The sequence below is a fragment of the Oncorhynchus keta genome, chromosome 25, assembly GCF_023373465.1.
Source record: "Oncorhynchus keta strain PuntledgeMale-10-30-2019 chromosome 25, Oket_V2, whole genome shotgun sequence".
NCBI classification, from domain to species: Eukaryota; Metazoa; Chordata; class Actinopteri; order Salmoniformes; family Salmonidae; genus Oncorhynchus; species Oncorhynchus keta.
Window position 1 is genome coordinate 8,871,205 of NC_068445.1, and position 23,470 is coordinate 8,894,674.

At 43.6% G+C, this 23,470-nt stretch overlaps 1 protein-coding gene across 1 annotated transcript in view; it reads right to left on the reverse strand.

Moving 5' to 3' along the window:
• rorb (RAR-related orphan receptor B) overlaps window positions 1-23,182 on the reverse strand; it is a 29,346-nt gene extending 6,164 nt beyond the window's left edge. Inside the window, exons 1-3 of the mRNA XM_052478586.1 lie at window positions 22,849-23,182; window positions 490-575; window positions 212-353 (exon numbers count right to left, since the gene is read on the reverse strand). Coding sequence (XP_052334546.1) covers window positions 212-353; window positions 490-575; window positions 22,849-22,855 — 235 coding nt within the window. The 5' untranslated portion in view covers window positions 22,856-23,182. The remainder of the gene's footprint in view (window positions 1-211; window positions 354-489; window positions 576-22,848) is intronic.
• Window positions 23,183-23,470: the final 288 nt, after the last annotated feature.

Here is a 23,470-nt window from a genome sequence, read left to right on the forward strand (position 1 = left end):
TAAGCTAGTTAGCATTGGCTCGCGAAACTACCTCGAACTTCCTTCATACTGAGCGCAGAGACAAAAATGATATCCATGAGTTCATCTGACTCTAGGGAAATAGATGAAGGGCTTCATTGTCAAAATTGCAAGCTATTCCTTTATGTAAGCAAGTGTCTACATTGTATATGTATTTGTGTGTACGTTCATGTGTGTGTCGAAGGGGTCTCACCATCTCTGGACATTCCGAGTGCGAGACACTTCTGTAAGCGGCAGTGTTGGCAGCGGTTTCGGTTGGTCCTGTCGATCAGACAGTTCCTCTGGCGAGGGCAGGAGTATGCGGCGTTGTTCTGCTGACTACGTCTGAAGAACCCCTACAGGACAATCACAAACACGAGCGGTCAGTCAATGTTTTGTAAATAAAGGAAAATATAGGCAAGAAGATATAAAACAAAATGACAGAGGAGAAGGATGGACAGAGGGAACAACAGAGCTGTGTTGACAACTCACTTTGCAGCCCTCACATGTGATGACTCCATAGTGGATTCCTGATGACTTGTCTCCGCAAATTTTGCATGGTATAACTTCGATTTGGGCTGTGAACAGAGAGAGGGTAGGGAATAACACACACATACCTGAGTTACATAACCGTTTTATTGGATCACACACACTTGCCTGTACTGTAACAGTGTTAATGGCCGCTCAACTTTTCCCCCACTGTCGGGGGGCTCATTTGTGTTTGTGTGTGTGTGTGTGTGTGTGTTCGTGTTTGTGTGTTTCTGTCACATATGACCCAGTGAGGGGGCACAGCACTCCCAATCAGAAGGAACCTCTCCAGTCAGCAGGTCACTGTGACATTGGGACATCCTGTTAATTTTAGCATTGTTTTTTTTTTTTGTAGTGGTAATGACAGGAACACTAGTGACAGACTTTATGTCAGGACGATGAGCACGGGTCCTTAGATGTGCTCCCAGGATTGTAGTGGGGTTACATCACCAAAGTATCTTCCTTTATTCACTCACTCGCATTGTAAACGTAGTGTACTGTAGGTCTGAAATCGCCACACATAGAAACCATTAGGAGTGTCCAGTGACCACAGCAACCAGTGTAGCCACGTAGTTCAAGACAGAGAAGGAGAGTGACAGATAGATCGAGCGATAGGTGGCACATATCTGCTGAGACTGCACACTCACTATAAAGAGATTACACACACTCAATCTAATCCTAAATGACTTCCTTCCTCCCAAGCGGTTTCCTTGCGATGCACACTGGCTTATCCAAAGCACCAATTCCCCAATATTCTTTCTGTACCTGAACCTGGTAGAATCCGGTAAGATGGTTATTAACAGACATTTCAGGTGATAATAAAACATGTTTTGTTGAGTTACTTTTTTCTTGAAATGTTTCTCTAACTTTACTGCAAATCAAGCTAGCTAGCAAACGTTAGCTAGTTAAAAGATAGGCTAGGTTGAATATAAAATTGTGGCTAGCAACCTCAACCTAACAATTACCATCACAATACACTTAAATGGGAGGCAACAGTCATATATATATATATATATATATACACACACTACCATTCAAAAGTTAGGGGTCACTTAGAAATGTCCTTGTTTTTGAAAGAAAAGCAATAAAATGTGTCCATTAAAATAACATAAAATTGATCAGAAATACAGTGTAGACATTGTTAATGTTGTAAATGACTATTGTAGCTGGAAATGGCCGTTTTTTTAACGGACTATCTACATAGGCGTACAGAGGCCCATTATCAGCAACCATTACTCCTGTGTTCCAATGGCATGTTGTGTTCGCTATTCAAGTATATTATTTTAAAATGCTAATTGCTCATTAGAAAACCTGTGGCAATTTTGTTAGCACAGCTGAAAACTGTTGTCCTGATTAAAGAAGCAATAAAACTGGACTTCTTTAGACTAGTTGAGTATCTGGAGGACCAGCATTTGTGGGTTCAATTACAGGCTCAAAATGGCCAGTAACAAATAACTTTCTTCTGAAGTTCGTCAGTCTATCCTTCTTCTGAGAAATGAAGGCTATTCCATGTGAGAAATTGCCAAGAAACTGAAGATCTTGTATAACGCTGTGTACTACTCCCTTCACAGAACAGCGCAAATGGTCTCTAGCCAGAATAGAACGAGGAGTGGGAGGCCCCGGTGCACAACTGATCAAGAGGACAAGTACATTAGAGTGTCTAGTTTGAGAAACAGACTCCTCACAAGTCCTCAACTGGCAGCTTCATTAAATAGTAAACACAAAACACCAGTCTCAACGTCAACAGTGAAGAGGCGATTCCGGGATGCTGGCCTTCTAGGCAGTTGACAGTGCATGCCATAGCAAACACCAAGCCATGAAGTCGAAGCTCCAAGACAGGATTGTGTCGAGGCACAGATCTAGGGAAGGGTACCAAAATATTTCTGCAGCATTGAAGGTCCCCAAGACAGAGCTCCAAAGATATTTTTTGGCATGAATGTCAAGCGCCACATCTGGAGGAAACCTGGCACCATCCCTGCGGTGAAGCATGGTGGTGGCAGCATCATGCTGTGGGGACGTTTTTCAGCAGCAGGGACTGGGAGACTAGTCAGGATCGAGGGAAAGATGAAAGGAGCAAAGTACAGCGAGATCCTTGATGAAAACCTGTTCCAGAGAGCTCAGGACCTCAGACTGGGACAAAGGTTCACCTTCCAAAAGGACAACGACCCTAAGCACACTGCCAAAACACGCAGGAGTGGCTTTGGGACAAGTCTCTGAATGTCCTTGAGTGGCCCAGTCAGAGCCCGGACTTGAACCTGATCGAACATCAATGCAGAGACCTTAAAATAGCAGTGCAATAACGCTCCTCCATCCAACCTGACACAAGATTGAGAGGATCTGCAGAGAAGAATGGGAGAAACTCCCCAAATACAGGTGTGCCAAGCTTGTAGTGTCATTCTCAAGAAGACTCGAGGCTGTAATCACTGCCAAAGGTTTTTCAACAAATTACTGAGTAAAGTGTCTGAATACTTATGTAAGAACTTGTGATATTTCTGTTTTTTAATGGCTTCTGTTTTTTAATGTCATTATGGCTTATTGTGTGTATATTTTTATTTCAACCACTTTAGAATAAGGCTGTAACGTAACAAAATGTGGAAAAAGTCTAGGTGTCTGAATACTGTCCGAATGCACTGTATGCACCAGTCAAAAGCTTGGACACACCTACCCATTACAGGGTTTTTCTTAATTTGTACTATTTTCTATATTGTAGAATAATAGTGAAGACATTAAAACTTTGAAATAACACATATGGAATCATGTAGTAACCAAAAAAGTGTTCTCATCAATTTTACAGATTGTAAATGAAAGAAACATTTTTGCCAAAAGTATTATTATATTATTGATCAATTGATTTAGATTTTTCAAATCACCCAGCAGTGCTATTTGCAGAGTTAGCTCCAGGTAAATGTTGCAGTCTTTCAGCCATTCCTGAACCGTCGACAAGGGACCCCAACTGGGTTGTGTTCATTTGGAACCAAACGGAAGAAAAATGAGAAACAGGAAGGGATTACCTGGATTTGTCCAATAAGAAACACTAGTTTCCCTTTTACGTTGCAAACATTATTTTTTATGTGTGCCCTCTTGAACACAACCAATGATTCATTACAATCTGTGGTAGAGCAATAACAGAAAAACTGTACACTATACAAAGTACACAGAGAAATTACATCTAACGTTTTAGCCTATGAATGTAGTAATTTGTGGTCAAAGGCAATGTCCAAAAGTATGTCCTACCTATGGCATCCATTTTCATTTTCCGCGGAGACACATGCATAAACACATGTAGCCGACACACACCGCTCTGTGTTGCAGCTACAACATGATAACAGGTGTTTTAATGTGTGTGTGCATCAGAAGTGTTTATGGAGTGTGTGTATGTGGTTTGTATCTCATCTGTGTGTGTATAGTGTCATAATGGGATTAGCTCAGGGAGATAATGACTACTCAGAGTTGTCTGCTGCCTAAGCTGGAGCTGTCTTGTACCTCTGTACCCAGGGAGGGATGTACCACTCCCCCCACAAAGCCTGAGTAAGAGAGGGTCCGAATGCAGCTTTAATGACATTGACCTCTGTGACCCCGGAGTCTCAGACCATGTGGTGACACAAGGTTATTTGGATCCTGACCCCACACGACCCAGGACACTATTATGAGACAGACAGACCGAGTCAGTAGGGGTTAAAACTGATGAGGGGTAAGACAAGGCCCTCTTGAGAGCTGAAAACCCTCAGCAGACAGGACAGTTTGTATTTACCCCCATTTATATAATCTTCCACCTATTCCTTTCCCTTATCGATCTACAAGCCCTACATACCCATTGTGAATGTGAGTCATTAACTGTGTGTCCGGGGGGGGGGGCATGTGTGTGTGTGTGTGTGTGTGTGTGTGTGTGTGTGTGTGTGTGTGTGTGTGTGTGTGTGTGTGTGTGTGTGTGTGTGTGTGTGTGTGTGTGGACTGGGACTGTGAGTGTTATGAAGGAAGGACTCTCTGGGTTTGTTCTAGAGGTGACCCACTTCCACCAGTTCCTGGCCAGTGCCAAACTGGGTCAGCGCAGCGGGCTGGACTGGGCCGAACTGGGCCGGACTGGGAAAGAACACACACACAGTGTGATGCAGTGAAGATGTCTATTTATACTGTGAAAAACAGGTCAGTTGTGCCTCAGGAAATGGCAGTAAAAGAGAGAACAACACTGTGTTTGTGTGTGTGTTCAGCCGCTCTCATTTACAACCACGTTCTGCTATATTCCCCAGAATGTCTCTTTGTAGCTCCTTTAGGAACAACTCCTAATTGAACTTCAAGGAAGGACATCTTAAAAACGCATTTATCAACTGACCAGTCTACAGTTTCTAATAACGTTTTGAGGGGTGTGTGAACCGACAAAGATTATAATCCAGCTGTGTTCATGTGGGTAAGTGTGTATGAGTGTGTAAGCTTTTGGATGATTTTGTGTATGTGAATTTGTGTGTAGGCGTCTGTATTCTTATGTGTGTGTTTGAGAGTGTCTGTGTATGTCTCTGTGTGTTAGAGATTGTGTGTGTGTGTGTTAGAGAGTGTGTGTGCATAGCCACCGGGCCTGTCAGGTGGAATGAGGAGCCAGTCGTGACAGCTTGGCTGTTGCTAAGACGACCACCCACTCGCTTCTGTCGTCTGCCTGTCAGAGCAATGATTTGCTGAGCGGTCACACACACGCCTACAGGAAGTGATGTCACCAAACTATGGAGTATTTCTTGCTTACCATCACCATCCTACCCTTCTTACTGCCTCTCACTTGGTGTGCCAACACTGGTTGCATTTTTCACCAAGTCAAATCAAGTGGCTCTAAAACAGTGTATTTACATAGTAGTACTGCAGACAGGTACATTGAGTGCAGTTACTACTGTATATATGGAACACGTGCTTCAGGATCCTATTCTACATGAGTTTAGAACAGATAGATAGCAGATAAATAGCTGCATGAATGATTCCTAGGCCCTCTGACTGGCTGGCTGCGTGGGCGTGGCTGCCCTCTGACCCTCTGACTGGCTGGCTGTGTGGGCGTGGCTGCCCTCTGACCCTCTGACTGGCTGGCTGTTTGTTATCCAAAGGTTATGTAAGAGTGCAGCGCTGGCGATTCCATGGCTAAGAGGAGCTCAGCCCTACAATCTCCTCAAAGAGAGAGAGAGAGAGAGAGAGAAGAGAGACACAGAGAGACCAACAAACAGATAGACAGACAGGCAGGTGGGTTACAAAAAAGTAAGGGAGACAGTTTTGTAGGGTAGTCTGGTTGGTGCAGTGAGTGATGTGTAGTGAACTGGCACGTGGAGTGTGTTAATTGATTTTTAATGAAGTGAGGAACTCCACTCAGTCTCCTGGGTTCCCAACTCTCTAAATAGAGCCTTAATTAGCTTCATTAGAGGAGATGGGAGCATCCGTACATGAGCACTGGCTTACCATAACTCAATTTATAAAGAACACACACACACACACACAAAGCAAAGCAAGACAACATCAAAACTTGAAATTGCCATGTGGTCTCCTGATTAAATGGGCGGAAGTTGATGTGCTCGATGTACATATCCCAGAAAACTTTAAAATAGATAGGATGTTGAAACTGTGAAAAGGAAATACCTCTCCATCTACAGGAAAATGACCCAGATGAATGTCCTATTGATACCGCAGGTTCCATATTTATTCATGGCTCTGCTGACTCCAGGAGAGTCCTTTTTCAAGCCATGCAAGACATTTCTTTTGATTTGGAATGGCAAACCATTAAACAGCCACCTTTGTATTATGAACATGAGTTAGGAGGGTTAAAATGAGGACATATTAAGGCATTAAACCTCTCTCAAAATGATATTTAAATCCAAACTGGTTTTGCAGCAGACTATTAAGCGCGGCACATCCAAGGTTCAAAGTGGTCTTTTTGCCGTTATACAGATTAAAACCAACCATTTCCGGTGGATTGATAATGGATCCCTGCTTAAAATATGATTATTTTTAAATGAAGCAAAATACAGAGTTGGTTACAATTCCAATTTCATCCTCCAGATGAGGCAGAACAAGTATTACAGCAAATAATGTGGTTAAAACTCCAATGTACTAATAGAGGACATTTTCTTGGGAGAAATGCATAAAATATGTTTCTGAATGACATTGGAAGGTAATATTGTCACACAAGCTATTAACAAAGGTGTATGGAGATGTATATTCCATCCCAAATTATAGCCAACTCATTGAAGCTCTGCCACAAAAATGGAAGAGGCAATTCCTCAAAAGAGAAAGGAATTCAACGATTTGTCTGCCTCCAATGAAAAACAAAGCATATGGCCTAAAATGTATCAGTTTCACTTAAAGTCGAGAGGTTTGATAACTATGCCGCTTCAAATTCAAGATTGTTGGGAACAGGTTTTGTATGTGCCAAACTCATGGCATCGGGGTTTATGAACTGATGTACAAAACAACAACTGAAGCATCAATCTGTTCTTTTCAATTTAAACTAAAATATAAATCTGCACAACAAGCAGAGGGATGTCTCCGGTCACCATTCCTTTTCCCTGTAGCCATCGACTGGATCATGAGGAAGACAACAGGGAACAGGCGAAATGGCATACGGTGGTTTCTATGGACACAGTTTGACGACCTCAACTTTGCAGACGATCTAGCACTCCTGTCACACAGTCAAGAGCAAATACAAGATACAATACCAGACCTGGACACCACATCATCTCCATATCCACAGAAACAAAACCAAGATAATAAGGCTCAACAACTGTTCAGCCCCTGGTTCGACTGTGATCTTGCAGAGTTACTCCACCTCCAAGAATAGCATTTGGTGAAAGGTTCGGCACCAGCATACTCAGGCTGACTGGCTCTCGTTCAGGCAAATGAGAAATAAGAGCACTCAGGCTATTCGGAAGGCCAAAGTTAGTTACTTTAAGGAGCAGTTCTCTCTCTATGGGTCCAACCCCAAGACGTTCTGGGAAACGGTTAAAGACCTGGAGAATAAACCCTCCTCACAGCTGCCATGCTTCTTAATGTTGATGATGTGGTTGTTACTGACAAGAAGCACATGGCTGAGCTCTTTAATCACCACTTGATTAAGTCAGGATTCCTATTTGCCTCCTTGCCCATCCAACATTTCCTCATCTCCCACTCTGTCACGACGTCCGCCAAATGTGTTGCCTCTCCTTGTTCGTTCGGCGGTCGTTGTCACCGGCTTTCTAGCTGCCACCGATCTACGTTTCTTTTTCTATTTGTTTTGTCTTGATTGTACACACCTGGTTCCCATTACATTAATTATTTTCCCTATTGAACCCTCTGGTTCCCAATATGTTTTGTGCGTGATTGTTCCTTGTTGAGTGTTAGTAGACTTCTGTGTATTGGTGTGTTTTCCCTGCGTGGAATTTTATGGTTGTTTCTTTTCGAGTAAAGTACGTTATTTTACTCAGTTCTGTGTCCTGCGCCTGACTCCGTCCTCACCGCTGCACACTGGCGCATGACACACCCCTTCTAATGTGACTATCCCCGATGCTTCTCTCTTTTCCCCCTGCCCCGCTACAAAGTTTCTGGCTGCAGACAGTCACTGAGTCCGAGGTGCTAAAGGAGCTCCTTAAATCCATCTGGGTCAGACCCCTTTCTTCTTTAAGGTTGTTGCCCCTATCATCGCCAAGTCTGTCTCTCCTTTTTGGGGAGGTTCCCATTGCTTGGAAGGCAGCCACGGTTCGTCCTTTATTTAAAGGGGGAGATCAAGCTGATCCTAACTGTGATAGGCCTATCTTCCTATTTGCCCTGTTTATCAATAGTGTTGGAAAAACTTGTCAATAATCAACTGACTGGCTTTCTTGATGTCTATAGTATTCTCTTGGGAATGCACTCTGGTTTCTGCTCAGGTTATGGATGTGTTACTGCAACCTTAACGGTCCTCAATAATGTCACCATTGTCCTTGATTCTAAGCAATATTGTGCTGCTATTTATATTGACTTGGCCAAAGCGTTTGATACGGTAGACCATTCCATTCTTCTGGGCCGGCTAAGGAGTATTGGTGTCTCTGAGGGGTCTTTGGCCTCGTTTGCTAACTACCTCTCTCAAAGAGTGCAGTTTATAAAGTCCGAAAATCTGCTGTCTCAGCCACTGCCTGTCACCAAGGGAAACACAATTCATAGATCAGCAGGTAAGGGTGCTCTCGAGCGGCTAGATGTTCTTTACCATTCGGCCATCAGATTTGCCACCAACGCTCCTTATAGGACAAATCACTGCATTCTTTACTCCTCTGTAAACTGGTCGTCTCTGTATATCTGTCACAAGACCCACTGGTTGATACGTATTTATAAAACCCTCTTAGGCCTCACTCCCCCCTATCTGAGATATCTACTGCAGCCCTCATCCTCCACATACAACACCCGTTCCGCCAGTCACATTCTGTTAAAAGGTCCCCAAAGCACACACATCCCTAAGTCGCTCCTCTTTTCAGTTCGCTGCAGCTAGCGACTGGAACGAGCTGCAACAAACACTCAAACTGGACAGTTTTATCTCAAGCTCTTCATTCAGACTCAATCATGGACACTCTTACTGCCAGTTGTGGCTGCTCTGTGTGATGTATTGGCGTCTCTACCCTCTTGCCCTTTGTGCTGTTGTCTGTGCCCAATAGCGTTTGTACCATGTTTTGTGCCATTACCATGTTGTGTTGCTACGATGTTGTTGTCGTGTTGTGTTGCTACCATGCTGTGTTGTCATGTGTTGCTGCCTGGCTATATTGTTGTTTTAGGTCTCTTTATGTAGTGTTGTGTTGTCGCTCTTGTTGTGATGTGTGTTTCGTCCTATATTTATTTTGTATTTATTTATTTTAATCCCAGGCCCCCCGTCCCTGCAGGAGAGGCCTTTTGGTAAGTCTTCGTTGTAAATGAGAATTTGTTCTTAACTGACCTGTCTAGTTAAATAAAGGTTCAATAAAACATCCAATCCAAATCACGCTCAAAGAACCACTGGAGGATGTGAGGTCCTTCACCTACCTGGGCAAGATGGGTTAGTCAGGTAGGCAAGATGGGTTAGTCAGGTAGGCAAGATGGGTTAGTCAGGTAGGCAAGATGGGTTAGTCAGGTAGGCAAGATGGGTTAGTCAGGTAGGCAAGATGGGTTAGTCAGGTAGGCAAGACGGGTTAGTCAGGTAGGCAAGATGGGTTAGTCAGGTAGGCAAGATGAGTTAGTCAGGTAGGCAAGATGGGTTAGTCAGGTAGGCAAGATGGGTTAGTCAGGTAGGCAAGATGGGTTAGTCAGGTAGGCAAGATGGGTTAGTCAGGTAGGCAAGATGGGTTAGTCAGGTAGGCAAGATGGGTTAGTCAGGTAGGCAAGATGGGTTAGTCAGGTGGGCAAGATGGGTTAGTCTGGTAGGCAAGATGGGTTAGTCTGGTAGGCAAGATGGGTTAGTCTGTGGAAATCTGAGTGATGGAATTAAGATTAGAGTGATTGGTTGATTGGCTGATAAACTTGGAATCCAGTATGATTAGGAAATAAACATTATATATTGAATTGTAATGTTTTCCACCAAGTCCTTCAACTAGATCTAAATTGATATGGGAGAATCTAAAAAAGTTAACAGGGAAAGACCATAGTAACACTGCAAAAAGACTAGAAATCATGGTGAATAACAATCTAACACAGGATGCAGTTGAAATAGCAACAGCCTTCAATTCCTACTTTATTGACTCTGTCAGGTTACTGACACAAAACCCCTCCACTGGTTTCTTGGGCTCAGTGCTAGTGAATGACACTCAACCTGTCTTCATCATAAGGGAGGTTCCTGAGTCAAAGGTGAACAAGGTGATTAGCTCACTAAAGAACTCTAAAGCCAAAGATGTGTTTGGGATGGACTCTACCTTTCTTAAAAACTACAAAGAGTCACTCATTGGCCCCATTACTAAGGTCACCAACACATCTATTGGTCTCGGTGTGTTTCCAAGGGTATGGAAGTCGGCCATAATAACGGCCATCTTTAAATCAGGCGACCCTGCTGACGTGAGTAACTACAGGCCCATTAGTATACTACCTGTGGTGTCAAAGGTTGTTGAAAAGTGTGTAGCAGAACAACTGATTGCCCACCTCAACAACAGCCCTTTCACATTACACTCCATGCAGTTTGGCTTCAGAGCGAAACACTCCACAGAAACGGCCAACTGCTTTCTTCTGGAAAATGTGAAGTCCAAGATGGACAAAGGGGGTGCTGTTGGGGCTGTGTTTCTGGACCTAAGGAAGGCTTTTGATACTGTTAACCATGAGATTCTCATCACAAAATTGTCCAAGTTCAACTTTTCCCCTGATGCCTTGAGATGGATGAAATCATACCTTGAAGGCAGAACTCAGTGTGTCAGAGTGAGCAATGAGCTGTCGCCCACTCGTAGCTATGATGTGGGCGTGCCCCAAGGGTCAATACTGGGACCCCTCCTGTTCAGCCTGTACATTAATGATCTGCCTTCTGTCTGTACTGGGTCTGAAGTTCAAATGTATGCAGATGATACAGTGATATATGTGCATGCAAAGAGCAAACAACAAGCTGCACAAGAACTCACTACTGTAATGGTCCAGGTTACAACGTGGCTCAGTGACTCGTGTTTGCATCTCAATGTGAAAAAAACTGTTTGCATGTTCTTCACAAAGAGGGCAACAGATGCTACTGAGCCAGATGTCTATGTGTCAGGGGAGAAGCTCCAGGTGGTATCCGATTTTAAGTACCTTGGCATCATACTTGATTCCAACCTCTCTTTTAAAAAGCATGTGAAAAAGGTAATTCAAATAACTAAATTCAATCTAGATAATTTCCGATTTATACGAAATTGTTTGACTACAGAGGTAGCAAAACTGTACTTCAAATCTATGATACTCCCCCACTTAATATACTGCTTGACTAGTTGGGCCCAAGCTTGCTGTACAACATTAAAACCCATTCAGTCTGTCTACAAACAGGCTCTCAAAGTGGTTGATAGGAAGCCCAATAGCCATCATCATTGTCACATCCTTAGAAAACATGAGCTCTTGTGCAATACACTGACGCATGTCTTGTATTCAAGATCCTTAATGGCCTGGCTCCCCCTCCACTCAACATTTTTGTTAAACAGAAAACCCAGACATATGGCAGCAGATCCACAAGGTCTGCCATGAGAGGTGACTGTATAGTTCCCCTAAGGAAAATCACCTTTAGTAAATCTGCATTCTCTTTGAGAGCTTCCCATGTCTGGAATACACTGCCATGAGACACACATAACTGCACCACATATCACACTTTCACAAAATGCTTGAAGACATGGCTAAAGGTCAATCAGATTTGTGAACATGGTCCCTAAGCTGTGTGTTGCCGCTTTCCATGTTGTCTGTAGCTTGTGAGGTATGGAAACACTTTGTTGCTTTTATTATTATTATTATTATGAATTTTGTCTTGCTGCTTTTTGTTCTATGTTGCTCTGTCTGTATGCTATGTCTTGCTTGTCCTATGTTGCTGTGTCTATGGTGCTATTGTCTATATTGTAATTGTTTTTAATAACCTGCCCAGGGACTGCGGTTGAAAATTAGCCGGCTGGCTAAAACCGGCACTTTTACTGAAACGTTGATTAATGTGCACTGTCCCTGTAAAAATAAAATAAACTAAACTAGGAAAGAGGCGAGTAGGGGCATAATCAAACCTATATAAAAAGGAGATTAGAAATGATGCAGTAATGGTATCTGATAGACTCCAATTCTATCTGCTAATTTCATAGCTGATCCAACCCCCCTTAAAAAAACACATCAATACCAAGCGCAATACAAGCCCTTCTTACAACAGCAATAAACTGTGGGGTGATCTTTCTACCACTAGGTGTTGCTGTATTTCAACAGCCGTAGGGGCTATTTGTGTAAGGGTGAACAGGAGGGGCAGATTGGACATGCATGTTTCATATATTAACTAGAGGGGACTAGCTACAAAAAAATTACACCCGGGGCTGTACTATGTTCAGCATGCTGTTACATGGGGTGGGAGCTTGGAGTAGCAACAATAGGGGTTATGTAGCTACTTGTATTGCTGCTCCCCCCCCCCCCCACACACACACACACACCTGTGTTTTCACTAGGGTCAGCAACGGCTACATTGACCCACTTGGACAGCTCTGGCATCATGGCAGCAGCCGGGTATTGTAGGTAATTACTCAGGCCTGTCTGTATGGTTGGCACTGTCTCCATGGGCTCCGTACAGTCTGCTGGAGTGAAGAGTAACACCGGGCAGGCAAGTAGGGAACTATCCCCCATCCCCCTTCCCTCCCCTGATGCCTGCCCTGTGTTGTGGGGGCAAACATGTCTTTGTCCAGTTGACAGTAGCCATGACGCATCAAGGATGTTAGTTACTCCCCCCCTTGCCCTCCTCCCCTCCCATGTGTAAGAGGGCACAGGCTCGTCCAGTTTGCCGCAATGCTCTGTGGGTAATTGCTCATGGGGCAGGTCTGGGATCAGCTGCGCTGGGCTCATGGAATCCAGCTCTGTGCTCCGATTGTACACCCCAGAGAGGGAACAGAAGGGGGCCACTGGCTGACATTCAACGCATCGATTCACACACACAGACACACGTGCACGCGCACAAAAGTGTACATATGTATACACACGTACAAATGCACTCATACGTACGCACACGACAGTGTTTCTATAGTGTTTATGTAGCGTTGATACATCCCATGTTTTAACTACAGCTGTGTGCATGAGTATACAGTATTTTTCTCCACCCTGTGGAGTATTTCCCACGTCTCCCTTGCACGCCTCCACCCCCCTGCCCACTAGAAGTGAAGCCCACACAACACATTGTGGGGTTCCTAGTGAGTGGCCCCGAGATGGGGAGGCATGCAAAGGAGGCGTGGGAAATACTCCACAGGGTGGACCCAATCCCATCGCCCCCAACCTGTCCCTCCCACCCCCTGCCCCCCTCAGGTCTACCTCTCAAGTACACTGTGCCATCTCCTTCCCAGCACCATCCTCTGTGACTTGTAAGGCCTCTCCGGGATTGACCCCTGACCTCTCTTTCAGGCCTGAGAGAGAGAGAGGGGGGGGGGGCATCGGACTGGAAGGAACAAGTCCAAGGATGATGTGTGTGACCACAGCACCTGGTCTCTCCCCCTCTGCTCTGAGAGCAGGGGTAGCCTACACACTGTGTGCAGAGATAATGATAAGAAGGATCCAAATCATGTGTTTGCTGGAGTGTACAAAAATAAGTAAACATGAAAATGGCTGTCTAGCAATGATCAACAACCACATGGAGGCATGGACACACATACTGTCATCGTAGCGTCCCACCTATTCTGGTTCGAGAAAAAAATGATTTTGTCGTCACTGCCTGCTCCTTAACCCTCCCTTAACCTCACACTGTTCTTCCTATGGTCTTAATCCTAATTGTAGATGACATTGTGTGTGTGTGTTGTGCGTTTGTGTGTGAGAGAGGGGGAGGGTAGAGGGTAGGACTAATAGGGAGACAGAGAGCGAAAACAAGAGAGCTATAGTGTTAAAAACCTGCAGATTCTACCACATCTGGGCTGGAGGACACTAGCGAATCACATGGACCCAAAAGGAATGGAGGCTAAACATATCAATTATACTAAAATAAGTGTTACCGTAATCCACAGACAAATTAGTGGGCATGCACAAATATTTGGACCAAACTACAACACTTGCCACTTGCCTTGTGTGTGTGTGACACAGAGAGAGAGGGAGAGAGTGTGTGAGAGAGAGAATGTGTGTGTGTGTGCGCGTGTGTGTGTGTGCGCGCGTGTGTGTGTGTGTGTGTGTGTGTGTGTGTGTGTGTGTGTGTGTGTGTGTGTGTGTGTGTGTGTGTGTGTGTGTGTGTGTGTGTGTGTGTGTGTGTGTGTGTGTGTGTGTGTGTGTGTGTGTGTGTGTGTGTGTGTGTGTGTGTGTGTGTGTGTGTGTGTGTGTGTGTGTGTCTCTCAGGGATGGACGCTAATAGCTCGCCTCAGGCCACAATTTAACTCAGTCTAACAAGGTTTTCCCCAAAGTGGCCCCAGGGGCATCTTTCGCAAAGAGCCAAATTGATCACAAAGACAATCAAAGTGTTCGCTTCACCTGCACTCTCTCTTTCCCTCTCTCTCTCACACAGACACACAATATCAGTATTTTATGAAAATTAATATGAAGGCACTGCTTAAAACAAAGAGGCTATAATGAAATATGACTTTGTTTTTATAAGGACACTATTCTGAGCACTGAGGTTAGAGAAGACCTGGGTTAAAATGCTATTTGAAATCTTTAATACATTGAGCGTTTGCTTTAGCCTGTCTGGAGTACCAGATGGGCAGGGTTTATAATTGTGGGAGCTACCAGCAGGTCAGTACCAGCAGATCTGGTACTGAGGTTCAAGATGAAGCGCAGCTCACAAGAGAGAAATAGAACTGATGATGCCCTGGAGAATCTCCTCAATGAGATTAGCTACTGACGCTAACACAGGCTAATCTTTGCCACTCACAAAACACTAACCCCTATTAGAAGCTCACCCATATAGTTGACACAGTAAGTGCTATAGGTATGCTACCACAAACTTCCTTCTATGGAATACAATGGTGGGCAATACCTTTTTACAGCATCTAATTGAGTTGTAGAATACATGCTAAATGCATAATATAAAAAAGTATTCAGAAAAGACCTTTAGGTAACTAAAAATGAGTTGCATCCCATGGTAGCCATGGTCACCTTCTATAGGAAGCTATTAAGTGCACAGAAATTTCACCTAGTTTCCTCCCAGGACATAGTAAAGACTGGAATGTAACAGGGACATACAGCAACACTACAGAAAGTATTCACATCCCTTGACTTTTTCCACATTTTGTTGGGTTACAGTCTGAATTGAAAATGGATTAAATTGCAATTGTGTGTCACAATACACTATAATGTCAAATTGGAATCATGTTTTTATAAATTTTTACAAATGACTTACAAATAGAATGCTGGAATGTATTGAGTCAATAAGTATTCAACCCTGTTGTTATGTCAAGCCTGAATAAGTTCAGGAGTAAAAATGTGTGCAATAATAGTGTTTAACATGATTTTTAAATGACTACTACGTCTCTGTACCCCACAAATACAATTATCTGTAAAATGCTGAGTAGAAAGTCTTATGTTTGGGGCAAACACATCACTGAGTACCACTCTTCCTATTTTCAAGCATGGTGGTGGCAGCAACATGTTATGGGTATGCTTGTCATCGGCAATGACTAGGGAGGTTTTTAGGATAAAAGGAAATGTAATAGAGCTAAGCACAGGCAAAATCCTAGAGAAAAACCTTGTTCAGTCTGCTTTCCAACAGACACTGGGAGACAAATTCACCTTTCAGCAGGACAATAACCTAAAACACAAGGCCAATTATACACTGGTTGCTTACCAAGATGACATTGAATGTTACTGAGTGGCCTAGTTACAGTTTTGACTTAAATCGTCTTGAGAATCTATGGCAAGACATGAAAATGGCTGTCTAGCAATGATCAACAACCATCTTGATAGACCTAAGGAATAATGGGCAAATACTGTACAACCCAGGTGTGCAAAGCTCTTAGAGACTTACCCAGAAATAATCACAGCTGTAATAACTGACAAAGGTGATTCAAACATGTATTGACTCAGGGGGTTGAATACTTATCTAATCAAGATAAATTAGTGTTTTATTTTCCATTAATAATCATTTAAAAAAATGTGAGAATGGTGGAGGCTACTGTAATGCCTCTAGAAAATACAGCTACGGGTTCTGCCTGACTTCACACTGTGTCCAAGAAATTGTATTAACTGTGTATTAGCTGTTTATTAGCTGTCCTTGTTGAATTGTTAAGTAAGACACCGCATAGACACACACACACACACAGATGGTGAATTGCACACATCCAGAAAGCTGAATTAACCGCTCACACGATCTGACTGTCTTTATCTTTTCCTTTCTCCCTCCTTCTCCCTTTCCCTCCCCTCTCTCTCCCATCTCTCTTTCCCTCTCCCATCTCTCTATTTCCCTCTCCCATCTCTCTTTCCCTCTCTCCCATCTCCCTTTCCCTTTCCCATCTCTCCCATCTCGCTTTCCCTCTCTCCCATCTCTCTTTCCCTCTCTCCCATCTCTCTTTCCCTCTCCCATCTCTCTTTCCCTCTCCCATCTCTCATCTCTCTTTCTTCCTTGCCCGTTCTTGTATCCACGTGACTCACGTCATGATGACTACCACCCACAATAGACACGTCTAGTTACTACTGAACAAAAGTGAGCTGATGAGATCAAAGTTCAATCCCATAGTGCACCACATCACACTCCACCAGACTACCAGGGTGCCTCTGCTTCCACCACCAGCCAGCGTATGGATACACTGCATAACTGAGAGAAACTTCCAGTGTGTTTAACAAGGACATAAAGAGAGAAAGGCTGCTTCTTTAACTCAGGGTCAGGCAGCACTGGGGCGATTGCAAGAGATCCCTCACAGCCAATATAAACTAGATGCAATGTACTGCTAGTGTGACACACACACACACACACACACACACACACACACACACACACACACACACACACACACACACACACACACACACACACACACACACACACACACACACACACACACACACACACACACACACACACACACACACACACACACACACACACACACACACACACACACAATCCCTCTCAGCGGGGTATCGCATACAATCCCTCAGACACTGAGGAATAAAATCAACACGGAGCAGTCGCTAAGTAAGCTCGCTTGGATGCCACCCTCACGCTCAAAACCACTGGGACCACACACTGATAGAGAAGCACGGTCTACAGGCTGCTGTTAACAACATTATCTCAAAATTAAATTAACATTAAGTCAAACATGCAACAGCAGGCACACACACACACAAGCTCTCTTAATTTGAGTTGAGAGCACAAGTGATGGAAGAGCAGACCGGTCGAGTGAGGAGAGACAGGGACACAGGGTTAGAGCAAGCGCAGTGGTGTAAAGTAACTAAGTAGAATGTCTTTGATTTACTACTTAAGTTATCTTTTGGACTATCTATACTTTACTATTTCCATTTTTGACAGCTTTTGCGCCACTACATTCCAAAAGAAAATATGTACTTTTTAAACCCATACATTTTCACTGACACCCAAAAGCACTTGTTACATTTTGATTGCTCAGACAGGACAGCAAAATGGTCCAATTCACACACCGTCAATATAACAAGTTGTCATCCCTTACTGCCTCTGATCTGGCAGACACACTAAACACAAATACTGTGTTTGTAAAATATGTCAGTGTTTGGAGTGTGCCTGACTGTCCATAAAAATAAAAAAAATTGGTCCGTCTACTTTGCTTAATAGCAGGAATTTTATGAAGCTTGTACTTTTACTTTGGAATTTTACTCGAGTACTTTTTCCACCACTGTACTTTGGTATATTTAAAACCAGAGACTTCTAGAACTTTACTCAAGTAGTATTTTACTGGATTACTTTCACTTTTACTTGAGTCATTTTTCTATTAAGGTATATTTTCTTTACTTTTACTCAAGTATGACAGTTGAATACTTTTCCACCACTGACCAAGAGACAGAGGGGATCGAGGAAGACAGGAACACAGTTACAGAGAGATAGGCTATACATACTGTAGTCATACGTGGATGAATTGGGTGCAGTGCGTGTGCGTGTGGTTGTGTGTGTATGTGTGTGTGAGTAATGGTGCAACACCTCAGTGTGGAGGATTAGCTCTCCCGACCCAGGCTTTGAGTAATCTTTCCCCTAGTTACATAACACTGGGCCATTAGTCAGTAACACGCACACACACACACACACACACATATATACATACACATACATACTGTGCACATACAAATGATGAGTATATTTTCCTCTAAACTGTTTCCTCCCACCAACTAAGGTGTTGCCTGATCCTTCCCCACAATGAATGCTACCCAGTGAAACAAAGTTATGTTCCTAATTATGACAATATAGAGAATGCTGTTCAAGCTGTGGGTAATGTTGATGAGGAGATGAGATAGATCGTGTAATGTGATAAATGATTTGGAGTAGATTATGTAAATTAAACTGTGCACCACAGTATAGATTATGCTGTGGATTGCTTCCGTAGACCTTCAGGAAGCATCGATCCCCTGGTAACGCCGGGATTGGCTGATCAATGCAGATGCAGGATGCCTCAAATTATATTGGCATTGGGACCTCATGCATGGCATTGTGGCTATTTGTGTTTTACAGGCCAGAGTTGAGAACAGAGTGGGTGTATGTGTTTGTGTGTATTTGTGTGTGTGTGCTCACGAAAGAGAAGGAGAGAGAGAGAGAGAGAGAGAGAGAGAGAGAGAGAGAGAGAGAGAGAGAGAGAGAGAGAGAGAGAGAGAGAGAGAGAGAGAGAGAGAGAGAGAGAGAGAGAGAGAGAGAAGAGGAAGATACAGAGAAAGAGATGATGGCGTGTGGCGTGTGGGGTCTTCTGTGGTGCTGTCTGTAGATTATGGAGTGTGTCGCCGTCTCACATCTCCCCACCACACCCCCTTTGTCATCCCTCTCTCTCTCTCTCTCTCTCTCTCTCTCTCTCTGTCATTCTGTATTTTCCAATAGAGAGGAAGTGTTGGAGATTGTGATTGACACCTTTCACTCACAGAGAGGATCACATAGACCACACCCAACCCCATGACCCATCCCCCTCCTGCTCTGGACTGAACTCAGTGACCTATACCGTCTATGGGAGGGTTCGCCTGTGTGAAAATGGCATTGCATTGCAGTAGTGTGTCATCGTGTATCTGTGTGTGTCTGTTGGAATGCATTTGTGCATGTACACACATGCATACATATACATATTATTACATTGTGTGTTTGGTCACCTGTGTTAGGCTTATGCATGTATGCATATCTGTGAGCATGTGTGTGTGAGCATGTGTGTGTGAGCATGTGTGTTTGCATGTGATGTGCGCATGTGTGGTGGTATCATACTATTATACTGAAGGTGTATTTTGTGGGTTACTGTAGATGAGGGTGAGAGTGTACAGTAAGTGTAGGTGTGAAGGTACACCTGGTTCCAGAAGCCCCCTGTGGCCAAACATAATCAAACCGAAAGAAATGAACCCATCTGCAAATATCTTCAATTAGAAAGGACAATTTGCGAAATAAAAAAGTAGGGTATTCATGATTAGAATAGGCTTATAGCCCTCAACAAAATGGCTTTAAATTGTTTAATTGGCAATGAAAATGTATGGGGAGGTTGAACTTGGGAAACAAAATGCTTGGACCCCAACCATTAAATCCAAATTAAAATAGCAACAATTAATCAAGAGCACGTAAAAAATATTTGACCCTGAGCACGTTCTTTTTGTATGTGTTTCAGGTGCATCAGGTCATAACTATTTTCAGAAGGTATCCTTCTTGTCATTGGATAACTGCTTGTCATTAAATAACGGAAATTGAACCGTATCAAAACGAGAAACTTTTCTCACCACAGCATTTTCTCCCTCCCCTGGTTGGTTTTGGTTATCGTTCTAGTATAGGCTACATCATCGTCCGCCGGTCAGCCGGGACAGGAGGTTTGACAATTGCTACATGATAATTAAACAAGGCATATGAGGGGGGCTCTATTTTTCATAACCTCGTGGATGTGATTGCATTTCTCTGTGAGCAGTGCAGACTCCACAGGCTGCGAAGGTTGGGAGAGGGGCCGCGTGGCGCACACTGATTTAATTCTATCTGACAAACCCTTTGGGGCGTTCAGCAGGATAGACGGAGAGAGAAAGACAGGAGGACAGAGAGAGACGCTTCGGGCCCTCTTCTACCCACCACAGCTATGAAGCCGGATATTTCGGCATCCCCCCAAGAAGCCCATGCACTAGTGGTCGCAAGGCCCAATAAAGTGTGAGGGTAGGCTACAGTTATTGCAAGGCGGGCGGGGAGAGACGAGTTAAGTCATTTGCGCGCGCGCGAGAGAGAGCGAGAGCGAGAGAGATAGATGTCCTCCCCAAAGTTGTCGTCCTCTTTTCCCCCCAGGGTTATAAAAGAAGGCCTGCTAAATTGCTAATCGCAGAGGCAAACAGAGGTGTATTTTAATCCTTCTAATGTTGCTTGATTTTCAAAGCCAAATAGTAATAGCATTGGACGCAATAATATTAATGTAAAAATAGGAAAATAATGTTAATTAACATCACAGAATATTGTTGCACTTTGAAAAAATATTCATGAATTAGTCTAAATATTGTCTTATAGCTTATAACTTCAACAATGGGCTTAATAATCATAATTATTATTTGAATGTTGTTTATTTTAAGAGTAATTTCTGTACTGGGCATGTTGTATATTTAATGATGACCAACTCAAATTAAGCTCGCCATTGATAATCTATGTTTAACGTTAATATTGCCCATAATTCAGTACAGTTTAGTTTAACTACACTTTATTAATATCAACACAATGGCGTTTTTGTATCATTTGTCACAGGTCTACACACCTACAACGAAGGAATGCAGCCTGGAACAACAGACGCTATAGACTACCTCTAAGACGAGACTACCTCTAAGACGAGACTACCTCTAAGACTATACTACCTCTAAGACTATACTACCTCTAAGACGAGACTACCTCTAAGACTATACTACCTCTAAGACTATACTACCTCTAAGACTATACTACCTCTAAGACGAGACTACCTCTAAGACGAGACTACCTCTAAGATGAGACTACCTCTAAGACTATACTACCTCTAAGACTATACTACCTCTAAGACTATACTACCTCTAAGACAAGACCACCTCTAAGACGAGACTACCTCTAAGACGAGACCCTCTCTAAGTGAGGCCCTCACCTGTCTTTCATTGAACGAACTAGTTACTTTATTTATACTTTTACACTATCATAATAGTTCCTGTAGGCTTATTTTCGTCACGGGTTTCCGTTTAAGTGATGATTGTTATTTTACAATTCACAAGGTAGCCTATAGGCTAGTGATCACACAAATGAATAACACTAGAACTACGCAATTTGACAACAATTGGTCATCGCGGAAATGTTCATTTTCAATAATTGGACCGAACAGCATTGCCACTATGTTTTGTTAGTCTAACATCATTTGTAGGAGTAAATTGTAAAATAGGTCTACTATTCAGCATTGAAGGCCTTGGATCCAAAGCGGAGAAGGGGAGAAAGAGGGAAAAAGAGAGAGAGAGCTGTGGGTTGAACTTCCGTCTCGAGGACATGGGGACATTACCCTCTCTCTCTCGTGTGTGTGTGTGTGTGTGTGTGTGTGTGTGTGTGTGTGTGTGTGTGTGTGTGTGTGTGTGTGTGTGTGTGTGTGTGTGTGTGTGTGTGTGTGTGTGTGTGTGTGTGTGTGTGTGTGTGTGGACGTGGGGGGCACTAATGTTGCATTTCGATGCTTATGGAGCGGTGCAGCGCTTGACTGATGGATATGGGTTAGTAGAGCGCACTCCCAACACAGAACCTCCTTGCTTGGCCCTATATCACCAGGAAGGTATGTAGGACACAGCCTATACATGGACAACAAGCTTATATTTGGGGTTCTGGTGGGGTACGAGAGTTGAACGAAGCTCATGAGGCATGTCTAACTTGTATTCTTCAAGAATTAATGGGTACATATAATTTCTAAGTCCAAAAATGGATGCTGCAACTGCAGATTGCCCTTTAAAGAAACAAAATGTATTTGCATTTTTTTTCCAGAGAGCAAACATGTATAAAACTGTGTGTCCTGCAGCCCATGGTGCTATAGGGCCAAGCTTGCAGGTTATGTGTTCCAACGTGTCATGCGCTCTACTAAACCATTTACATTTATCCAGTCCCATCCCTCAGCTTTTTGCCGAAACAGGGGTGGGAAAGGCTTTGTTATTGTTTCAACTACGAATTGCCGTTTTAAATCGTCAGTGGCAATAGTTTACGGCAATAGCAAATGATGTTCTTCGTGAAGATGATCTCTATTCAGGCACTCCATTCAGCCAGAGCATCTGAAGTCTTGACGCTCCTCCAAACTAAATAGTGTTGCGTTAACTCAGAGTTAACTCCAACACTGGGACTTATACAAGGTGTTTAATGGGCCATACATGGACGTCTCATGGAGAACCACACGCACACACATAGTATAAAGATCCGAATAGGTTACTGAATAGTGAGACTAAATGGCAATTGTATTCTCAAGCTGGGGCTAATAGTGACTGAGGCATGAGCAAGTTGGGATAAAAAAAACTTCCCTAGTAAAGTTCACACAGCGCACATACAACAGAACTATAGTACAGAATGGATGTGGGGAATACCAGTGATGTGAGTGGGTAGATGCGCCTGCTATTTAAATGAGCTGTCAAAAGCAGTCGGATCCTTACCTCGCATGGTGGTGTTTGTGCGACTCTCTTCCGAATGCAGCAGTCATGAAGAAACAAACATAAATACTTTTAAAAAGCAAAATCCCCGGGCAAAAACAAAACAACGTTAATGTTTGCCGTCGTCCACGTTCATTCGGGGAGTGTTGTTTCTGCGCAAAAGCATTCCAGAACAGAACAGGCTCGTGCTTGTTGACGCGCTGGGCAGAGCGGAGCAGAGAGACCGGCGGTGGAGTGTGGAGAGGTGGTCAGACGGTTTGAGTGTCGTCCGCTCAGCGAGCATGCGGCTTTTCACATGACATCTGCGCCTGAACATCTACGGGAGGTTTTCACTGTTTCCCCCGGCGGAGGGGAGAGCGTTAGAGAGGTTTAGAAGAGCAGGGATTGGACGAGCACTTTCTGCTCCTCCCACTCTCGACGTCCCCAATAACGAGCCAGTGTAGTAGCCCATAGCGTACTGTGGGCCCTAATCCAGCACGTACCTTCATAACAGTGAGGATACTTTCGTTATATCGTCCTCCCTAATATGGTGTTTACTAACAGTTAGTTAGCCTACAATAACACATTATCCAACCATCTAACAACCATATTTCTACAACATTTTATAGACTAAAGAGGAGCGTTT